We start from the raw sequence: 22,738 nt of genomic DNA, 5'->3' as shown, positions 1-22,738 counted from the left end.
GATTCTGAAGATAATTTAGAGATTATAATAACAAAAAACCAATGTTGAGGATTTTTTAAGCCTGGATTCTAGTTACATAATAGATTTGAAAGCTGAGTTCGAAGTTATTACTTATTAATTGGAAAGTTTAAACATTGATTGAGTCATGTAATTCATATGTCACATCTAACTTACACATTAAATTTCAATGTTAGATATCGAATTGTTAACTTGATGATTATTGTGAATGACAGGAACCATGCCTGAGGATTTTGTCCATTATGTTCAATGAAGAAGAGAAAAAAGTAATACCTAACAAAAAAATAGTTGTTGTCGAAAAGGGCTATCTATTGAAGTGTCCATGCAAACAAGAAACAAGAAAAATAATATTTGAATGGATAAAAAAGAAGAAAAAGTTTGATAATAGTATAAAAGGTGTTGATGGAAAAATTAAAAGCTAGAGGAGTAGAGTATTGAACTATAAGGTAAGTTTTGGTTATATATCCTTGAATAGTTATTTGATTATTAATATTATCATGAAAATAGAGAGCTAAACATTTATTTGTGTTAAGACTAGATTTTACTATGTACTCATGGAATTCAATGTTAATTTAAAAATTTTCATTTATAAGATTAATGCTTTGAACTTGATTAGGATATTTGTCAATTGCTAGAGTTTAAGAGGAAGTTGTGCTCTCTATTGATGTACTTTGGATTTTTATAATCTATATTATTTTTAGAATTGCTTAAGTTTATAGGAACCTATTCATTTGGTTTCAAAATATATTTCACATGTTTTGCTCAAGACTAGCAAAATGTGGGTTGGGGGTGTGTGATCAAGCATAAATATTACATATTTATCTCCTCAATTGCATTATTTTCGACTGTATTCGAGTGTTAAATTAATCTAATAAGATATGTTTTTTACATGAAAGGTGATTTTAGATATAAAGTTGAATGCATGCTTATATGAGTGATGTAAAGCTCAAAAAGATATCAAGATCAAAGGAAATGAAGAATTGGAAATTTGGAGACTAAAAGATGAAGATTTCAGGTGTCATAGATCCAAGAAAACCAAGTACCAAAGAGAAAATGATGAAAAATCACAGAATCAATTAACAGAAATAACAGACTGTTCGATCTGACTGAAAGTGCCAAAAATAGTTCAACAATAAATGGTGGATTTCAAGACTAATTCAGCTTGACTATTAGATGAGACTAAAGTGATGTTTGGTGCCACCGAAGGAAGGTTCGGTGCGACTGAAAGAAGACATAGAGTCCATATATGATTTGAAAAAATTTGTTTACAATCGAAAGTTAATTCGGCGTGACTTCGATCTGACCGAAGGCCATCATCAGTGTAAATGAAGCGTAACAAAAGTACGAAAATTTTAAGTCAGTGCAAAATATGTGCAAATTTTTTGTATTTAAAGGGGTGTTTTAGGCCATTTTAAGTACAAATTAGGACTTGGGAGAGAGATCAAGGGGTGGTGGAGCATCCACGAAGTAGTCATTCTTTTTCAATCATTCGGTTCTAGATTGTTTTTCATGTTTTCTTTTGTTCTAGGATGTTACCCATATTAGGCTAATCTCTTAGCTAAGGCTAATGGATGAATCTTATAATTTATTATAATATTTAATTTATTTGATTTAACAACAATGGTTTGAATGATGATATTATATTGAATTGATTTGGATTTTACTTCAAGGCCTTCGATTTGTTTATTTATGAATTTGTTATGAACTACAGTTACAATGAATGGTTTGATTTAACAATTCTCAACTTGATTAGAGAATGAATTAATAATTTACCTATAAGCACATACTAACAAGGAAATATTGGGTGAATATAAAAAATTAAACAACATTAAGTACGTATATTATGGTCATTTAAAAGATATAGCTACCAAGTAACATGACCAATAATGTTTAGCCAAGCCATATGAAACTAAATGAAGCAACTTTAAATCTAAACTTCCAAAAGGAAAATAAGGCTATAATCCTCAGATTTATCTATTAAGTACACATAGACCTTGTAAGCTCTCTTATCGCACTTCACAACCCACTTGGGTGTGAATTTCTTAGGATCCGAATTATTTTTGGGAGGGAAAGAGATTTTCCTAAATGCATTTCTTTTAGGTGAATTCCTAGTTGGAGATCTATGTTCGGTAGGGGATTACCTATATTTGTTCTACCCTTGGTGTTGTAGAGTCCCAAATAATCATTTTTCTAGTTTTCTCATTTAATAGGCCAACCTGTTCTATCAACTCCCTCATGTGATGTGTCAATTTTGGAAGAGTTGAAAACCTCTTCTTCTTTTCGGTGATCCTCTAGGAGTGTTTCTCCATTGTTGTGTTGATTTCTCAGTCATTATGTATTTACCTATTCAGTTATAGACTTAGGTAGATTGTGGTCATTTGGATATTAAATATTCAAACTTTAAATGACCCACATCTCTACAAGCATAACACACATGAGAGGCTATCGATCTACTTACTGAAGCAGATGAGTCCTTTTTTATTACCAAAAGGGTAAAGGATGTAACATTAGTATTCTTATTAAGTTCAAAACTTCTCTTATCCCCTAAAGGTTTACCCATCCTAACAAATTTAGTTATATGGTCTTCTTGGGTAACCTTAGCTATAGTATTGGCAAGAATAGATTCAAGTTGGTTAATCTCTTATCTCAGGCCTTGATTTATAGATTTAACTGTTTTATTCTCACATTTAAGGCATGCAAATCTCCCCAAAGTCTTATCTAAATCAAACTTGAGATTGTTTTTTTCTTGCACTAAGGAGACATTTTCATATTTTACTCTTTCCAAAATCATTAGTTAATTGATTCTTTTCCTAATTTACCCGACACAACTTATTAAAGTTTTATTTATTTATTTATACATTTAGCATAGATTTGGTCATAGGCCTCTTGCAAGTCTTCATATTCTCCATCTTCATCTTCTTTATTAGAGGATGAATCCTCTTCTTTTTCTTCCAAGGAGTTATAGTCGGAATCACCTCCTAAGTCTCTAGGGAGGGTAGTAGTGGGAAGGCCATCAAAACTCTAAACGAGATGAGGTCTTGTCACTATGAGAGTCCCAACAATCTTAATTGGACTCCTCAATATCATCCCATGTTGGTGCTATAGTATCGTCTTTTAATCATACTTTGCTAGTGCATTCAGAGGAAACATGTCAATAACCCTCACCGTTAGAACGTTGGGTTACACTTGGGTTTTTCTTCTTTAAAATTTACCTATTCTCACATATTCAACAGATTTACCCTTTGTGTTACAACCCTTCCCTCTACTTGAGAAATTTCTTGAATTTTCTAGACATTTCTTTATCCTCGTCTTCCTCATCATTGTCATTTTCAGATTCAATCTTTTTCTTTTTCTTTTTTTGCCCATGTGAGTGTTTGTGTGAAGATTTAAGAGTAGTGTGTTTCTTTCTAGAGTGAGTCTCTCGAAAGTGTAGCTCAAATGTTTATAGGGAACCTATAAGTTCTTTTACTTTCACCCATCTATGTCTTTACACTCTTCTATTGAAGTTACTTTGGAGGTGAACCCATACGGAAGGAATCTAAGTATATTCCTATATATACGTTCCTCCGGAATTCTCTCTTGTAAACCCTACGTGAAGTTGCAAATATTATTCAATTTTGAATAGAACTTCACGAAAGTTTCAGACTCTTTTATTTTAATGTTCTCAAATTTTGTAGTCAAGAGCTGAAGCTTAGAAATAGAGAGAGGGTCTAGAGTTGAATTTTGGAAAACCCTGTTTAATACCAGGATAACATGGGAAAAATAAATAGAGCGAGGGTCTAGAGAGGACCACACACTATGGTGCACTTTACTCACTCTAAGATGGGTCAAGGCCGAATATTTGATGGCACATCTAATGGGTCTCATGCACGTTAAATTGTTCACCCACATATAACGGTAGACATGCTCAGCCCATGTTTTCCACTTGACTTTTGTGAGGGTTTTGGTCTTGTGAGGGTCCTTACTCTTACGCGGGTGGTAGACTCCCAGGAGTTTCAACACCGGGTCAAGGGTTCGAGTACCCACCAGTGGTGAAATCCCGTGTGTGGGGTGTGTATGCTTGTGTAAGCGTGTGTATATATATATATATATAAAAAGTGCTTAATGTAGGCATGCTGTTGCCTGACTACCCATAGTCAGCCCACGTTTTCCGCCAACTTTTGGTTGAGTTTTTTTGGCATCGAAAACATTTTTTAAAGTGCATTTCCCTCTTAATGAATTTATCTACTTACCTTCCAAAATATAATTTCAATCATAGACTGCTTACCAAACGTGGCATGTGAAAGTTATATCATGGTATCTCATAATAGCCCAAGGGCTGGACTGAGAATTAATGCTGTTAAGTGTGGAGCTTTTGTAGCCCCAAATCACCACAATTTAGCCCATTTACACGCTCGTCTTAGTCCTTTGGCAGTTACTATATGGTGGCATCTTTGATGAGTGGGCTCATAACCTGATTATTAGGCAGTTTAATCTACATAGAGGGACGACCCAACTGGTGGATGGCTTGGATATCAAACACATGCGGTATTTGCATGTTAGGTGGCGTGTAGATGGGCTACGAGCTAAGCAAATTTCTTAAATTTGATAAGTGAAGGTGGTCGGTCAATACCACGGATGTTAGCTGGGGGAACCAGGTCAGACCCAAACCCGAGCCCAAATTGGTATTGACTCTGAGGGAGTTTACTAACCCTAGCCTAGCATACAATGCAAATTCTACATGTTAGTTAATCGCGTGATAGGTGACCTCTGACCCTCTCTAGCTATGGCATAGATGGAGAAAATGTCTCCTTTTAATTAGTATCCGATTACCGAAAAATCAGAAAATATTATGAGATTTATGTTACTTTATGCCCAGGACCCCACTATAGTATTTCTTTCAAGCACAAATACATACACACAGAAACACACTAGACATCTTGATTTACTTGCACAGTATTAAAATATAAGTAGTAGAAGGAAATCGATCAATGGCCACCCGCAAACAAGGCCTGCGATCGCCGGTCATAACGGAAACCATTCCCCATTGAATCATCGGCAGACCACACAAAAATCCCATGAAGCTTGCCCTGACTCCTTAGCCTATCACAAGCCGTGAAGAACCCATTTTCCGGGGACAATCCACCACTCCCGTCGGTACTAAAACTCACTAAAACCTTACCACCCCCATAATTAGAGCTTTGAGTATTGAAGTAGTTCAAAAATTGCGATACAGTGGTCCCCTGATCATACGCGTAGAATTGGAAGTTAACAGAGTCTATAACATTCCCATATTTCCCCCACAAAGCCAAGTAATGGCTTTGAACTTCATCGTCATCGAAAGGTGCTATGGATGCGAACGAGATTATCCCATTTCCCTTGAGAGTTGTCACGAGCCTTGATCGAATTGATTTGGGAGGGGCTAAGGTTATCAGAGTCCCAGAAGATGTTGAAATTTCCGTTGGTGGGGGAAGGAGAATCTGTGGTGTAGTCGATTGCAAAGGAGAGAAGGAAGTGGAAATCGACGGATGGATTTATTGGGACGTCGGAGAACTTGATGTTGTTGAATTCAGCGCCGATGTATTCGCGGAAGAGTTTGGAATTTGGGGCTGCTTGGGATGGTGAGAGAGTGAGGAGGAGAGCTTGAGAGAGGATGAGAAAGGAAAGGAGAATGGTGGAAGCCATTGCAGAGGAATGTTTTTGCCTTGTCTTTGGAGAGAAATTGATGCAATTGATTTATAGCAGTGACTGATTGGAAATTTGTGGGCCTTAGTGTCCCGTCCCGGTGTGGTCCACACGTAGCATATGTTCCTACTTGTTTCGTAACATGGACATCAGAGCCGTTCATAACATCAGGCCCACCATTCAGATGACATCTAACCAAAATCAAATTGGGATACTCGTCGGCAGGCCAGATGTGTACATTGAAGGTGGATCTTTGGAAAGTTGTCATGGAAGCATAGCCTACATTATGAGTGGAGAGGCCTGATTTGTCTTATGGGTCATCTGCTATGGCAGGGCTCACCTTTACACATGGATCAGATTTCCCACACGGGTGCCAGGTTGGCACGTGTAAAAATTAATGTTGACGATGTTGTAAAAGCTGTAGAGATTGATCAGTGGCCCACCCACATGGGTTCGGTTCTAGAAAGGGTCAATCGGATGTGCCAAAACAGGAGTCTTGGGTTTTCTTGGTAGTGTGGCATGTACGGTTAACATAGGTACACATCTCTACTATCACGAGCATGTTACTTGAGTATTGTAATCGCTACCGTTGATTTTATAGAAACATCATATCTATGGGGCATGGTAAAAAGATCAATGAAATTGTCGGTGCAGCTATACGATCTATCTTCAGAAAATGTCGTAATTTTCTATAAAAATTGGCAACGATTGTTATGGGTAAAAACTGATTGACCAGATATGGACTCAAAGACTATGGATTGCTTGATGTCTGAAAAATCACATCGTCCTTCGATGTCAGCCTCAACTAAAGACCTCGACCTTGGAGGTCGGCCTCGGTTACCAATTTGGATGTCAACTTCGGAAATTCATATCAGCCTCTGTTACCAACCTCGGCCTTGGATATCGACCTCAGCCTTGGAGTCTAGCCTCGGTATTGACCACCACCTTAGAATACAAATACACTTACATAGTATATTAAAATAGGATATGATTATCCTCTAAGATATTCACTGAAAATCTCAGGAAATCAATCACGACATGTTCTGATGAAGATATTTTCCGTGATACGCAATCACCAACCAATAGGCATTGCCAAATACATATCTGAGACCAAATGCTATAAATAAAATCTGAGACCAAATGTTATAAATAAAAGCCTCCTCTACAGTAAAAGGTATGAGAACTATCCCAATTCTTCTACTCCTCGTGTGAAACTACCTGACTTAGGCATCAGAGGGTCCCCGGCCTTAACCGGCACCCCCAAATGTCTTCTCTTGTTTTTCGATAAATCACAGGTACTTCGGCTAACAGGAGGTGAGGCAGGATTGACCAGATTTTTTCATCAACAATCATCATCATCATCTAATTTCTTCATACCAGGGCAAGGGTGTGTGGCCTAATAGATCAATGGTTGTGATCTATGTAAATATTTCCTAAGTGTACGATGAGGAAAGCACTTCACGGAAGATCTATGCAGCTGTGTGTGGCAGGGTCATTTCTTTACAAGGTACCTGCTCGGCTAATGATTCAGGAAGAGTTGGGATGGTAGCAGCAATGATAGCTAGAGCTTTCTTCTTTCCTTTTGCCATTGTAGTTTTCTAGTAAAGCAAGAATGACTTTGATGTCGTTCCTATGAACGACGTCAAATTGTTGATGCAAAAATCCGGTCCACCCTTTTTAGACCTTCAAGTACCCGCACAGGAAGAAGATAAAGGAGACCCTGGCTAGAGTAAGGGACCCTCTGATGCCAAAGTCAGGGTAGGATATAGGTCTGGTAGTATCGAGGGATTTTGGGTGAGAGATTCTACATACCTTTCACATTAGAGATGCTCTTATTTATAGTTGAGGAGAGGCAATGACGTAGAGGAGATCTCCCTATTTAGTAGGGACATACTGTAGAGGGATTCAGATCCAGAATGCGTGGGGGAATTTCCTGAGATCCTTGGTGAAGATCTCGAGATCCCGAGCGTGTCGCGAATGTCCTCTAAGATCTTTGGAGAAGATCTCGGGCGGCTCTCTCTTTGATAAAATTTGATTATTTAGAATCATCTGAGATGTACAGTAGGAGGCCGAGGCCAAGGTGGTCTTTGCCGATCTAACCTGGGGGTAGTATGTCGACCTGACTTGGTGGTAGTATGTCAACCTTACCACATACTTCATGTTAGGGCAGTGAGGCTAAGCTCCTTCTCTTAGTAGAATTCGGATGACATATGTTTAGGGGGGGGGGGGGGGCACAAGAGTCCTAGGTGGTCTTGGTTGACTTGGATATTCGGATGAGCTTTTGAGCCTCCCCTTATCACTGGGTAGATGGCGGACCTTCCGACTTGCTTTCATATGTAGTAAGTGACCGACCTTTCTTCCTTGACCATTGGAGAGCTCATTGGTTATGACCTGCACTGGCCGACCTCATGTCCCGTAGTATGCCTCTTACTTTTAAGCTCGCGCAGTGGGCTTGGGAAGTAAGTTGGTTTTAGTGAGGTCGGACATTTTGGCCGAGGAGCGTTGGGGTGAGCTCTTGAGCTCTTCCTTTTATAAGGGGAATTCTGCTTTTGTTAAACATATGGGTTAGCTGCAATGACCCCTTCATGAGGAGTCGAGCAGTTTACTTAAGAGAATTATTTTCCCTTACACCAAGAGATCCTCATTTTAGATTGTGCGATCAGAGTGGTGTTACCAATTAGTGGTCCAACCTCTTCTTTAAGGGTTGGATGATTGGTGAGGAATTCTTGAGTCCTCGGAAGTAGTAGTTCTTCAAGTGGTCAGCATTTCATTGGTGAGGTAAGAGCGCCCCCCTCATGTCTTATAGTTAATATGTCCATCAATATTTGATGTCGAGGTCAGATTTGGCCGATGAGCCTTATTATCGATCTTTGTTAATTGGTTCAGCACCATCGTCAAGTTTCCTTGCTTAACTCGTCTTCTTTCAGTACCTGCTCTGGCTTGGTGTTGAAGGGAGTGTACCGAAGGAAGCGACTTTCTAGATGTCAGTTGGTGTGCTGACCTTAGTCTTGGTCATCCTCTTTCTTTCTTTTAGCGTTAACGGCAGAATGCTCCACCTTTTCCCTTTGCTTCCTATCCTCAGTCGAGATATATCCTCTTCGACCAGCACCTTGTGAAATAAAGAGCTCCTCGGCATTGAATTATTTTTGAGCTCAGTTAAGTAGGTCGGCAAGGGTAGTCAAGGGGTTCTTACCAATAAAGAAGAAGAACTTTCCTTATTTGAGGCTAGCAACCATAGCGGTCAGAGGTATCTTGTTGAAATAATCGTTGACTTGGATAACTTCAGCATTGAAATGGATGAGGTAGTCTCCTAACATCTCGTCCTCCCACTGCTTGATCATGAGAAGATGAGTTGATGACTTTCTTCTGTCTCTCCCACCGATGAACTATGTGAGGAAGGCTTTGCTAAGTTGTGAGAAGGAAAGGATGGACCTCAGCTTCAGCTACCTGAACCACTGTCGAGTAGCTCTTGATAAGGTCATGGAGAATGCTAGGAATATTACAGGGCCTGAGGCACCATGAATCTCCATCTAAGCTTTGAAGGACTCAAGGTACTCTGCCAGATCGACAGTTCCAGAGTAGGGGGTCATCTACAGCATCCAGAACTTAGGTGGAAGCGAAGATGCCATAATGTGGTCGGTGAATGTTGGTTCGATTTCTCCTAACATGGCCTCTACTAAGGTTGACACTCAGGCATGTTTGGCTTTTCTAATATCATGATCTACCCTCAAATTTTCCTGAGCTTTGCCTCCCAAGGGCCCTCATTCTCGGACACTGTTTCGAGGCTTTTCCACATCTCTTCCTCTCTGACTCAGGGCACAGGTCAGAGTCTACGAACGTGGCTACTCATGAAGCATGGGAAAGAGTCTAGGCTGACAGCTTAGGAGGTTGCTTGTTTCTATGCAAGTTGACTAGTGCTCGAGGTAGTATAGTGGTAGCGCCCTCTTCTACATCGTGACCAAGGGGTGGATTCTATCTCTACATGAGTTGCATGATTCGATTCATGTTTTTATTCAAGGCTTTGACTTGGTTCTCTAAGGAGACTAATCGACCACAATGAGTGCGGGAACGAGGAGCAAGCATCGTGAGAGTAGATTCGGCCCACTGCTGGTAGGGATGGGTACCCTACTCAGCTAATGATTCAGGAAGAGTTGGGATGGTTGAAGCAATGACAACTAGAGATTTCTTCTTTCCTTTCACCATTGCAGTTTTCTGGTAAAGCAAGAATGACTTTGATGTCGTTCCTACAGACAACGCCAAACTATTGATGTAAAAATCTGGTCCACCTTTTTTAGACCTTCAAATACATGTACATGAATTAGACAAAGGTGACCCTGGATAGTAAAGGGGACCCTTCGATGCTAAAGTCAGGCTAGGAATCCGGGTCTGGTAGTATCGAGGGGTTTTAGGTGAGAGATTCTGCATACCTTTCACCATTAAAGATGTTCATATTTATAGTTGAGGAGAGTTGATGACGTAGAGGAGATTTCCATATTAACTAGGGTCGTACTGTATAGGGATTCGAATCTCGAATGTGTGGGGGAATCCCCCGAGATCCTTGGCAAAGATTTCGGGATCACGAGCGTGTTGCGGATGTCCTCCAAGAATTTTGGAGAAGATCTCTGGCGGTTTTCTCTTAGATAAGATCTTATTATTCAGAATCATCAAAGATATACAGTAGGAGGTCGAGGTGGTCGTGGCCAACCTGTCCTAGGGGTAGTTGAAATTACGGTAATGACTGCACTAGTAGAAGTAGGAATAGGTCAAAGTGTCCTAGAGGAGGGTGAGTAGGACTTTATAAAATTTTATGAGAATTTAAAATCCTATTACCATTATGTTGATCTAATATGAAAATGTCAAGATATCATCAATTTAACTCTAATGGTTTCCAAACCAATTAGAGGATCCAATCACAAGACTGTGTAGAATCTAAACAATATATAACCTTAGTCTAAGATGGATTCACTGAGTGATTGTATGTGAAATGTGATACTTATCAGTTCTAAATAATCATGTCATCATGCATCATGTGAACCTTAAAATTAAACACAATAAGAGAGTATGCAAATAACAATCCCAAGCATAGTCGTTTTATAGTGGTTCAGCTATATGCCTACTCCACTTCCGGCAGATGCACTCAACCCTTGAGAGTACCGGATTTCACTAACAGAGGTTTCAAATCAGATTTACCTCAAACCAGTATAACCTACACAAGGCTGACTCTAGGACCTATACAAGGTACCTAACATGTCTCCACGAGACATAAGTTTATGCCCCACATAAGAGCAAGAGTCAACACATAACACCCGATTTTTATACCCTACATAAGAGCAAAGGATCCACATAAGGAACCTAGGGTTTTAGGCCACACAGGCTAAGGATCCACACAAGGACCCTAGAGTTTATGCCCTACAAAAGAGCAAAGGTCAACACACAACACCTAACTTTTATGCCCTACATAAGAGCAAAGGATCTACACAAGAAACCTAACTTTTAGGTCATACAGGCCAATGACCTACACTAAGGACCTAAGTTTATGCCCTACACAAGAGCAAGGGTCAACATAGCACCCACACGTACTCTCCCATCAGAGGCCTCCTATGAGGACTTGAAAGGGGTGAGTAGCACCTTTGACCCAAACCTACAAAATGAATGATCAAAAGGATCTCTGGACTCTAATGACTTACAACTAGGTAGGTGAGCCCTGTTAAGCACGTAGATGAAGATCTCCTCCTTGATGATGAAGATTCTTCAGTTCCCTTGATCCGCAACACTTGATGATGTACCAATAAGGGTGACAGGTTGGGTCAAGGTTATCTTAGAATCTACTCTAATGAATATTACCTATTAAAGCAAATTGAGAGATTCCAAGGTCTTAGGCATTCAAGGGATCCCAACTTAATGATTTGTCATTAAGGTGGTAGCTGGAAGTTCCTTGAATGCGGAAGTTCATTCCCCAATCCACTCTATAAAATATCAATGATGAGGGTGGATTGAAAGATGAACTCCCATGAAAAAAAGGACTTAAGTTAGATGATATATAGTTACTTTCTCAAAGCTCTCTCTTTTTCTCAATGAAGCAACTAAGAACAAGCTCTCCTTAGATAGACAAAAAGTTTCAACGGTAATAAAGATGTCAGATTCTGACTGAGTTCGATATCATCGGGCCTGCTTCGATATCATCGAACGTATACTTTCAATGCTACTGAAACAAGGTTTGATGATACAAACTCCACTGAAGCATATACTTGAAACTTTTTGTGTGAGGATCGATGCCATTGAGCGTGCGTCATTGTCATCGGAGTTTGAATTTTGATTTCATCAATAATCCGTTTGATACATCGATCATTTCCACATGATTTTCAAAAGAGCTTACTGGACAATCTTTGATCCATTTCGATGATATCGAGCATATATCTATTTCATCGATATTTAAATTACGATCATATCGAGCCAGCATCGATTCCTTGATCATTTCCAGAGGATTTTCCTATTGAGCTCGCTGGACTAGTTTGGTCCGAATTCAATAGCATCAAAGGTCCCTCTATATCATTGGAATTTGATTTTCGATGGAATCGAGGCTCGCTTCGAGTCATCGATAAATATGAGATTTTCTTTAATAGCACTTTGGATACAAACTAACTAGAATTCGATTATATCAAGCAATATTGATGTTATCGATGTTTGAATTTTGATGATATCGAAGTGTTCATCAATTCATCGAGAATGTTTGTCGAAGGATCAAGTTTGTTGTCGGACACAAGATGTCCTCAATTCGATGATATCGAGTACTTTCTGAGGACATCGATAACAGGTGTTCGATCACATCGACATGATATTGATATATAGAGAAAGGTTGAAAACTTAGAAATTTTCCTATTTTGCAAGAAAGTTTTCATACTCAAACACCTATGTTGTTCTGCTCATTTTAAGGTTTTATATACCTGGGTGTTTTGGTATATGGGATGCGAGGCTTAATTTATCTTTGATAAGCTCGGAGTGCACATGCAGTTGAGGCAATGACTTGAACGATCTTCTTTGGGGCTCACTTGACTCATTGACTTAATCCTCACGCTAATTGACAAAGCAGGGTACTTTCTGTAGTATGCTGACCTGACCTAGGGGTCATATGTCGACCTATCCTAGTGGTAGTATGCCGATTGTACCTCATACTTCATGTTAGGACAATGAGGCCAAGCTCATTTTCTTAGTAGAATTTGGATGACATATGTTGTCGAGGGGTCGAGCTCAAGAGTCCGATGTGGTCTTGGCCGACCTAGATATTCAGATGAGCTTTTGAGCCTCCCCTTATCATTGGGCAGATGGCGGACCTGCCGACCTGCGGACTTGCCTTCATATGTAGTAGGTAACCAACCTCTCTTCCTTGGCCATTGAGGAGATCATTGGTCATGACTGGCGTTGGCCAACCTCATGTCCCACAGATATGTCTGAGCTGACCTCTTCTCTTTATCTAGTCCATTTTTACCCATAATAGTAAGCCCCCTACTTTCGAGGTGGGCTTAAGAAGTAAGTTGGTTTTGGTGACGTCGGACATTTTGGCCAAGTAGGAGAGTTGGGGTGAGCTCTTGAGCTCTTCCTTTTATTAGGGAAATTCTTCTTTTGTTGAATAGATGGGTTAGCTGCAATGACCTCTTAATGAGGGGTCGAGCAGTTTACTTAGGAGGATTATTTTCCCTTGCACTAAGAGATCCTCATTTTAGATCGTGTGATCGGAGTGACATTACCGATTAGTGGTCCGACCTTTTCTTTAAGGGTTGGATGATTGGTGACGACTTTTTTTCCCTTGCACTAAAGGAATTCCTCAATAGTTCATGTAGTTTGGATTATAGAAAAATAGATTTTCTTCCCGATCTGAGAAAGCTCTTCCATAGTAGAATTCATGGAAGATGAATTTTTTTGCTTGCACTAAGGGAAGTCCTCATAGTCAATTTCACAGCTCGAATAGCTGAAATTTTAAAGTTCTCTTCCCCTTACATAGGGAAGTTCTTTTATTGTAGAAATCATCGAACAGTATAAAGCACAACAGTAGTGTCGCAAGTACCTTTTTCCCATGTTGAGTAGGTCGATCACCCTTGTCGAGTAGGTCGGTCAATCAATGCATAGCTCTCAGAGGACTTCTTGAGTCCACGTGAGTAGTAGATCTTTAAGTATCCAACATTCCATGGGCAAGGTAAGAGGCCCCTCATGTCCTCTAGTCGATACGTCCATCAATATTTGATGTCAAGGTTGGATTTGACCGATGAGCCTTATTACAGACCTTGGTTAATTGGTTCAGCTCGGTCGTCAGGTTTCCTTGTGTTAAGTATCAAATATTGCATATTTTTCCCTACTTATATCTTAGTTTTATAAACATGATACTGCTTAATGTTATATTTTATACATGTTTGTGTTGCAAGGTGAATCTAAAAGCTTGGATTGAAAAGAATGTTAAAAGTATAGATTTAATGCTCAAGAATTACCAAAGCAAAGGATGGATTTTAGGAGACCAAGATTGAAGAATTCACATACCAAAAATCCAAGAAAGCCAAGTGAGGAATGAAGAAAATCAAAGATTTGAAGTAAAATTGAGAGATTCTTGACTAGTTGAAGCTCTAGCTCGACCAGCCCTTGCTCTGGCTCAACTAGTCTAAGAAACTTTGACTCAAACTCCAGCGACATTATTTCTTAAATTTGTGCGATCTTCAACTAGTCGAATATTGCCTTCAACTCGTCTAAGGTTACACAAATTTTGCACCGACTGTGTAAATTTGAGGCAGTTTCTAAAATTTTTTAACTCAGTGCGAAAGTTGGAGTTCTCCAAATATAAATAGGAGTTCCTATGATGCTCCAAAGAATATTCTAAAGTTTGAGGAGTGAGGAAAAAGGGTGGAGCCACTGTTCGAGAATTTTTCTTCTTCTTCCTTAGTTGGTTTTTATGCTTTTCTTAAGAGATTTTAGTTCAATCATGTCCATGGTTGGCTAAACCTATTAGATAGGGCTAAGAGGTGAAGCTTGTATTGTGATTGAGGTGTTTATTTTGCTTTGATTCATGATTTTATGTTAAACTTTATTGATTTCTAGTTGATTTTAAGGAATATTTTCAGTTTTTAATGGTTTGTTGTGATTCAAATTACAATAGATCTGCAATAGCTTTGAATATCTTCTTTTCTTCTTTGCGATTGTGGGATTAGTAAATCCTGTTATTCACCATCATCCATTGGGCGTGGTAGGGTGATGGAATTCCTTCCAAATTTTCATAATTCTCTTCCATTAAGACTGGATCAATGAGAAGTTTAGAGATTTAACCGTCTTTTTCTCTAACTGAATAAGATAGGACTCCAATTCCATTTGCATTTCTTGAATCTTGCAAGGTAGCATCTCAATTGATACAAGTGCATCCTTGGCACCCTAATTCCCACCTTTCAATTGTTAGTTTAAACTTTATTCACAATTACTCCTTATTTCCAGATTTCTCTTCTTAGATCTTCTTCTAGTTCTAGTTCTAGTTATTTTCAGAAATATACAAGATTAGTCCCTGTGAATTTGACCTCAGTTTCACTAAGTTATTACTACATCATGACCCTACACTTGGGGTTGTGTATACCTTGTTTAGCTCATCTTCTTTTAGTACCTGCTCCGGCTTGGTGTTCAAAGGAGTGTACCGATGGAAGCAACTTTCTGGATGTCGGTTGGTGTGCTGACATCGGTCTTGTTCGTCCTCTTTCTTTATTTTGGCATTAACTGTAGAATGTTCCCCTTTTTCTCTTTGCTTCCTATCCTCACTTGAGTTATTTCGTCTTCGAGTGGCTCTTCGTAAAATAAAGAGCTCCTTGGCATTGGAATATTTTTTAGTTCGGTTAAGTTGACAAGGGTAGTCGGAGAGTTCTTACCAATAAAGAAGAAGAACTTTCATTATTTGAGGTGGGCGACCATGGCGGTCAGAGCTATCTAGTTGGAATAATCGTCGACCTAGACAACTTCGACATTGAAATGGATGATGTAGTCTCTTAACAGCTCGTCCTCCCTCTGTTTGATTGGGAGAAGATGAGTTAATGGCTTTCTTCTGTCTCTCCCACTGATGAATTATGTGAGGAAGGCTTTGCTGAGCTACGAGAAGGAACTGATGGACCTTGGCGTTAGCTACTTGAACCACTGCCGAGTAGCTCCTGATAAGGCCAGGGAGAATGCTTGGCATATTACGGGGCCCGAGGCACCATGAAGCTCCATCCAGACTTTGAAGTACTCGAGGTACTCTGCCGGATCAGAGTAGGGGGCCAGTTATGGCATCCAAAACCTGGGCGGAGTGGAGATACCATAATGTCATTGGTGAATGTTAGTTTAGTTTCTCCTAACATGGCCTCTACTAAGGTCAACACTCGAGCACAGTATACTTGTCTAATGTCACTGATCTGCCCTCGAATTTTCATAAGCTTTGCCTCCCAAGGGCCCTCGTTATCGGCCACTGCTTTGGGGGCTTTTCCATAGGTCTTCCTCTTTGGCGCGGGGCATAGGTTGGAGTCTGCAAGTGTGGCTACTCTCGAAGTGTGGGAAAGAGCCTGGGTTGGCAGCTCAGGAGATTGCTTGTTTCTCTGCAAGATGATTGGTGCTTGAGGTGGTGCAGTGGTATCGCACTCCTATACATCACGAGCGAGGGATGGAGTTTGTCTCTCCATGAGTTGCATTAGTCGATCCATGTTTTTATTTAAGGCTTCGACTTAATTCTCCAAGGAGACTAATTGACCACCTCGGATGCGAGATCGAGGAGTGGGCGCTATGAGAGTAGAGTTGGCCCGATGTTGGTAGAGATAGGACCCCTGCTCAGCTGATGATTCAGGAAGAGCTGGGATGGTTGCAGCAATGGCAGTTAGAGCTTTCTTCTTTCCTTTCACCATTGTAGTTTCTGGTAAAGGAGGAACAACTTTGATGTTGTTCCCACAGATGGCGCCAAACTGTTGATATAAAAATCTGGTCCACCCTTTTTAGACCATCAAGTACCTGCACGAGAAGAAGATAAAGGAGACCTTGGCTAGAGCAGGGGACTCTTTGATGCCAAAGTCAGGTTAGGAATCTGAGTCTAGTATTATCGAGGTGTTTTAAGTGAGAGATTTTGCGTACCTTTCACTATTAGAGATTCTCTTATTTATAATTAAGGAAAGGCGGTGATGTAGAGGAGATCTCCCTATTTAGTAGGGACGTACTGTAGAGGGATTTGGATCTCGAACCCATGGGGAGAATCTCCCGAGATCCATGGCGAAGATCTCGAAATCCCGAGCTCGTCGCGGATGTTCTCTGAGATCTATGGAGAAGATCTCGAACGGATCTCTCTTAGATAAGAACTGATTATTCAGAATCAGTTGAGATGTGTAGTAGGAGGTCAAGTTCGAGATGGTCTGATCCAAGCTAACCTGGTGGTAGTATGTCGACCTGGCTTGGGGTTAGTATGCCGACGTTACCTCCTACTTCGTGTTAGTGCAGTGAGGTCGAGCTCCTTTCCTTAGTAGAATTCGGATGACATATTGTAGGTGCTATGGTTTCCTGCTCCTTTGGTTGTTAAATTTTACGGTGACAAAACCTCAATCTATGTCTTGTGTAGCTCATAGATATATATGTTCAAAACATTACATCACCTCTCTAAACACTTTGCTTCAAGTCAAGAACGAAGAACTGCTTCAAACCATTTCAAGAAATGTAAGTACAAGACACAACGAAAGAAGTGATCTTGTTCAAAGACTCAAGTTAGTGTACAATGCAAGATGAAGTGTAAATCAAGCTCTAGAAGATCTTGAGCTCAAGGTTACATCAAATAGAAAGATCTCAAGCTTCACAATCTTGAAAGGTTAACTATCATCTGAAGAAATGAAGTCTCAATGTTCAAACCTCACTTTCAAGGTATAATTAACCTTAGATTGACCTTAGGGTAGGTCTTTTGTATACATAATTCATATTGAATCATTTTTATAGATGTTTGGTCTGTTCTAAGACTAGTCATGAACTATGTTCGATTAGTCCTAGCTTTTGCTCGACCAGTCCAAGAAATTCCTAGACCAGTCCTAAGTTGTTATAATTTTTTGAAAATTTTTGGTTGAGCTACGACCAGTCCTGGAGACTGCACGACCGGTTGTAGGAACATTGTTGACTCGTTTTAGGACTAGTCATGCACCTTTGACTCAAACTACAGCGATCAAATTAGGTGCCTCACGACTAGTCGAGGATGCTCACGACCAGCTGTGAAGGGCTCACGACCGGTCGTGGACACCCTACGACCAGTCGTGAAACAGTTTTATTCAATCGCACTTAAAATTTTAAAAATCTATTCAGTCTACGACCAGTCGTAGATACGATTTCTACAACTATAAATAGAACACGAATTTCAGAGTTTTACAATGCAATTTAAGTAAAATCAAGGCATCACTCTAAGATAAGTCTGTGTTCATTCTTAAGCTAATTATGCATATTTAATATTCTCTTTTGTTAGCTTTTTCTTATTTAATTTTGTTTCTGCATTCCAATATAATTTGAAAGAGGAATTGGGATATTCCACTTCTTGGAATCAAAATCAAATAGAGCTAGCCCTAACTGGTTTAATTTAAAATCAATTTGAACTTAGAACCATTTCAAAGTGAGTATTGGACATTGAACTTCTACATTTGAACTTCTACTCCAATTGGTTCTTCCGGGTTGCTACAAAAGAAGAAATCCATGTATTTTACATTTGTGTAAATTTCCTTCATTTTGGTTTTTGTTTAAGATTAAGCCAGAAAAATCTCAATTTATTGGTTATCTGAGGAGAGCCAGGAAAACTCAAAAGTGGGGTTTTTGAATTGTGTAAGCCCATTAAAAGATATAATTGTGAAGGTTTTAGGTGAACCTGTGAAACCTATTTACATAGTGAACGCTGATATCCCCTGTGTGAGGATATTAGGAGTGGAGTAGCAATCTATGTGGCTATTGTTTAACAGTTGGTGAACACACATGCGAACCACTATAATTCTTTCTGTATTGTGGTTTGGATGTTTGCCTAATTTCTATATCATTTATCATTCAAAATCGTGGGATGTATGTGTGGATGTGAATGTTGTAATAATTACATTTCGAGCACTGTGGGGAATGTTGTAATAGTTTAGATTTCAATTCTTGCTATTTTCTTTCTGTTCCTTTACAATTTTAGCTTTTAATTCTCTAATTGTTCTAGTAAGGTTGTCCTACCATAAACCCTTGGTTTTTATGGTGAAAGGTTATCCTTAGAACATCTAAATTTTGTGATTACTTTACATTCTGTATTGTAAATTATTATCTTTCCTGTTCTTGGCTATCTTATTGTTTTATTCTACTGTTATTATTTTGAATTTAGCATAGTCCTATTCCCCCCCCCCTCTAAGACATATAGCTAGGCCTTTTTAAGTGGTATCAGAGCCTAATAGCTCGTTCTAATTCTTTATATTTGGATTTATTTCCTGAGCTAATCGATCTAAGCTATTAATAAGATATCAAATTTTGATAGCCTTTCAGTCACTAGGCCTCTATCATTTGATGGCTCCAATTATGCCTATTGGAAAGCCAGGATGAGGGTTTTCCTTAAATCCATGGATGAGAGCGTGTGACAAGCCACAGTGATTGAATGGAACCCCCTACAACTGAAGTAACTGGTATCAATGGTTCAAAATCAATCAAAGTTTCACCATATTTCACTTGGACCACAGTTCAGAAAAGTGAGAGTAGTGCCAATGCAAAAGCACTAAATGCAATCACTTGCGCACTATCACCGGATGAATTCAAAAGAATTATATCTTGTGATACTGTAAAGCAAGCTTGGGATATTTTAGAAATGACACACAAGGCTACTTCAATTGTCAAGAAATCTAAAGTCTAACTCCTCACAACCAAATTTGAGAAAATTCATATGGAAGAAAATGAAATGTTTATGGACTTTTATACAAGATTAAATGATATTGTAAACTATATGTGGGGTCTTGGTGATAAAATCTCAGAAAGCAAAGTGTGTGCAAAAATACTACGCTAACTTCCTGAACGATTCAATTCTAAGGTAATCGCGATCTAGGAACTTCGTGATATGGACAATATGAGGGTAGAAGAACTAGTTAGTTCTTGACAAACCTATGAGTTAAACTTTAAAGCTCTTAAAGGTAAATCTATCACTCTTAAATCTTCTAAATGTATTTCTCAAGAAAATTCTAATTTAGAAAATTCTGAAGATGATATGGCTTTTTTAGTAAAAAAGTTTTATAAGATTTTCAAAAGTAAAAAGAGGGTTGACTTTCAAAAATCAAATGATAAGAGAAGATCTAAAACCAGAACTTGAAAATCTTTAAAAGATAGTCAATGTTACAACTGCCAAGAATATGGGCATTTAGCAAACAAGTGTCCTAAAAAGGACAAACCTAAAAAGAAGAGTATGTTGGCTACTTGGGATGAATCCACTGATTCTGAAGCCTCTTCTGAATCAGAAGATTCTGAAACTGAGTTAGGCAGTGAAGTTAAAGCCCTTATGACTCTAGCCAAATTCACTTGTTAAGATAACGATTCAACAAGTGAAGAAAATCTGAACAGTGATTGTGAAAATGAAGAAGATCTTCAAGATGCTTACAATGCCCTATATAAGGAAAGTTGTAAAATTGCCGTAAAACTAAAACTTCAAAAAGAAAAGTTTTTAAAACTTAAAGAAAATTTTGAATCACTTGTTTTAGAAAAATCCCACATTTCAGATTATTTTGAAAAATCAAAATCTGATTTAGAGTTCAAAACTTCCCTGATTGAAAACATAAAATCTGAAAATGAAAAACTGAAATTTGAAGTCTCTTCTGTTTTGAGTTTAAAGGATACATGGAGATATGCCCAAGGTGATCCAAAGTTAGAAAAACTTTTGTCTGGATCAAGAAAATGTGGTGACCGATCTGGTTTGGGCTATGATAAAAGTGTTCTTCCTAAACAAAAGAATACTTTTCCTAAATTTGTGAAAGGAGAATCTTCAAACTCAAAAGGAAATAGTTCAAATCAAAAGTTTTCTAAAAATGTTAAAACTTTTCAATCTTTCAAACCTAAAAGTAATTATATTAACTATAAAAATCAGAATCAAAACCATTTGGCTGAAAAGATAATTAATTTGCTTAAGGAGCTCTTAAAATCTAACTCAGTGGGTCATTCCTACAACAATTATACATGCAAAAAGACGAACAATACTCCTAAACCCAAAACAGTTATGAAATAGGTTCCTAAGGTTACTTGCTTGGTTGCTCACATGGCTTTCAAGGCTTCAAGCCATTCAAAGTGGTACTTAGACAGTGGATGCTCAAGGCATATGATTGGTAATAAAGGTCTATTTACCGATCTCAAAGATATGGCTGATGGTTCAGTCACATTTGGCGATGGCAGCAACTGCAGGATTATTGGCTAAGGTATGATTTTCAACTTTCTAACCTCTCCTTATTTGAGAATGTTTTGTACATTGAAGGGTTAAAACATAACTTGTTAAGCATTTCTCAAATATGTGATAAAAATCATTGTGTTAAATTTTCTAACCTAAGGTGTGAAATTTAAAACAAAAATGGTTCAGTAATATTAACTGGTCGTAGAACGTCTAAAAACTACTACATCGTAAGTGATTCTAGCTCATCTAATCAACTATGTTACATGGTCCATACCGATGAGACTGAGTTATGGCATAAACGCCTTGGACATGTACACTACCGCAATCTCTATAGATTGAGAAAAAGAGAACTAATAAGAGGTCTACCTAAATTGTAAAAAGTAAACAAAATATATGGCGAATGCCATATTGGCAAACAAACTAAGAGTGCTTACAAAAAGGTGGACTCTAATGCCACATCTAAACCTCTCGAACTTCTCCACATGTATCTTATAAGACCAACCAGGATAGAGAGTCGAGGTGGTAAAAAAATACATATTGGTAATCGTGGATGATTTTACCAGATTCACTTGGGTAGCCTTCCTAAGGGATAAATCAGAAACCCTTGATGAAGTAAAAAGGATTATCAAACAGATCCAAACTAAAAAAGGTTCTCAAGTCAGTAAAATCCGTAGTGATCATGGATCTGAGTTCAAGAATAGTAGTTTTGAGAAATTTTGTAGCGATCAGGGGATATTAAATGAATTCTCTGCACCTAAAAATCCACAATAAAATGGAATTGTTGAAAGAAAAAATAGGCTGCTTTAAGAAATGGCTAATGTAATGTTAAATAGTATGAAGCTCCCTAAAAATCTTTGGGCTGAAGCCGTAAATATTGCATGCTATACTATCAACCGAATTTATACAAGTAAGTCAAATAATAAATCTGCTTATGAATTGTGGTTCGATAAGAAGCCTATTGTCAAATACTTTCGAGTTTTTGGTAGCAACTGTTATATTTTACGTGACCGTGAAAATCTGTAAAAGTTTGACACTAAAAGTGATGAAGGGATCTTTTTAGAATATTCTTTAAATAGTCACGCATATTGTGTACTGAACAAAAGGACCGTTGTTATTCAAGAATTTATTAATGTGGTCATAGACGATCACTTGAATACACCTGCCCCAAGTTCAGATAATAATGAAGTTCTTTTAATTGACAAACCAAATACTTCATCAAATCAAACTGACTCTGAACTGAGGATTGTTAAATATCATCCAACCACTTAGATTTTTGGAAACCCTCTCACTGGTGTACGCACTCGTAGACAACTAGAAGACATATGTAATTACGTATGTTTTACATCGCAGATTGAACTGGCAAACATAAAAGAAGCTCTTATTGACGAAAACTGAATTGTTGGGATGCTAGAAAAGCTTAACCAATTTATGAGAAATGATGGTTGGTATCTTGTTCCTAGACCTAAAGATAAACATATTATCGGAACGAAGTGGATTTTCAAAAATAAGTCTGATGAACTTGGTTATATAATTCGAAACAAGGCTAGACTGGTTGTACAAGAGTACACTCAAATTGAGAGTATTGATTATGATGAAACCTTTACCCCAGTAGCTCGTCTTAAGTCAATCAGACTATTTATATCCATTGTTTGCTTTAGAAAATTTAAAATT

The 22,738-nt window shown here is 38.5% G+C and overlaps 1 protein-coding gene across 1 annotated transcript; it reads right to left on the bottom strand.

Annotated features, from left to right (window-relative positions):
• Nucleotides 1-4,845: 4,845 nt before the first annotated feature.
• Nucleotides 4,846-5,692, bottom strand: LOC131254182 (chitinase 1-like). Its single transcript, XM_058255185.1, has 2 exons — nt 5,391-5,692; nt 4,846-5,344 (listed from the first exon to the last, which is right to left on the bottom strand). Exons 1-2 carry the CDS (start codon nt 5,680-5,682, stop codon nt 4,986-4,988), a joined length of 651 nt encoding a protein of 216 aa, XP_058111168.1. The 5' UTR covers nt 5,683-5,692; the 3' UTR covers nt 4,846-4,985.
• Between the last annotated feature and the right edge of the window lie 17,046 nt (nt 5,693-22,738).

Source organism: Magnolia sinica, chromosome 8 (genome assembly GCF_029962835.1).
Source record: "Magnolia sinica isolate HGM2019 chromosome 8, MsV1, whole genome shotgun sequence".
Taxonomy (NCBI): Eukaryota; Viridiplantae; Streptophyta; class Magnoliopsida; order Magnoliales; family Magnoliaceae; genus Magnolia; species Magnolia sinica.
The sequence above is the reverse complement of the archived record's forward strand: the minus strand, read 5'-3'. Positions and strand labels throughout refer to the sequence as shown.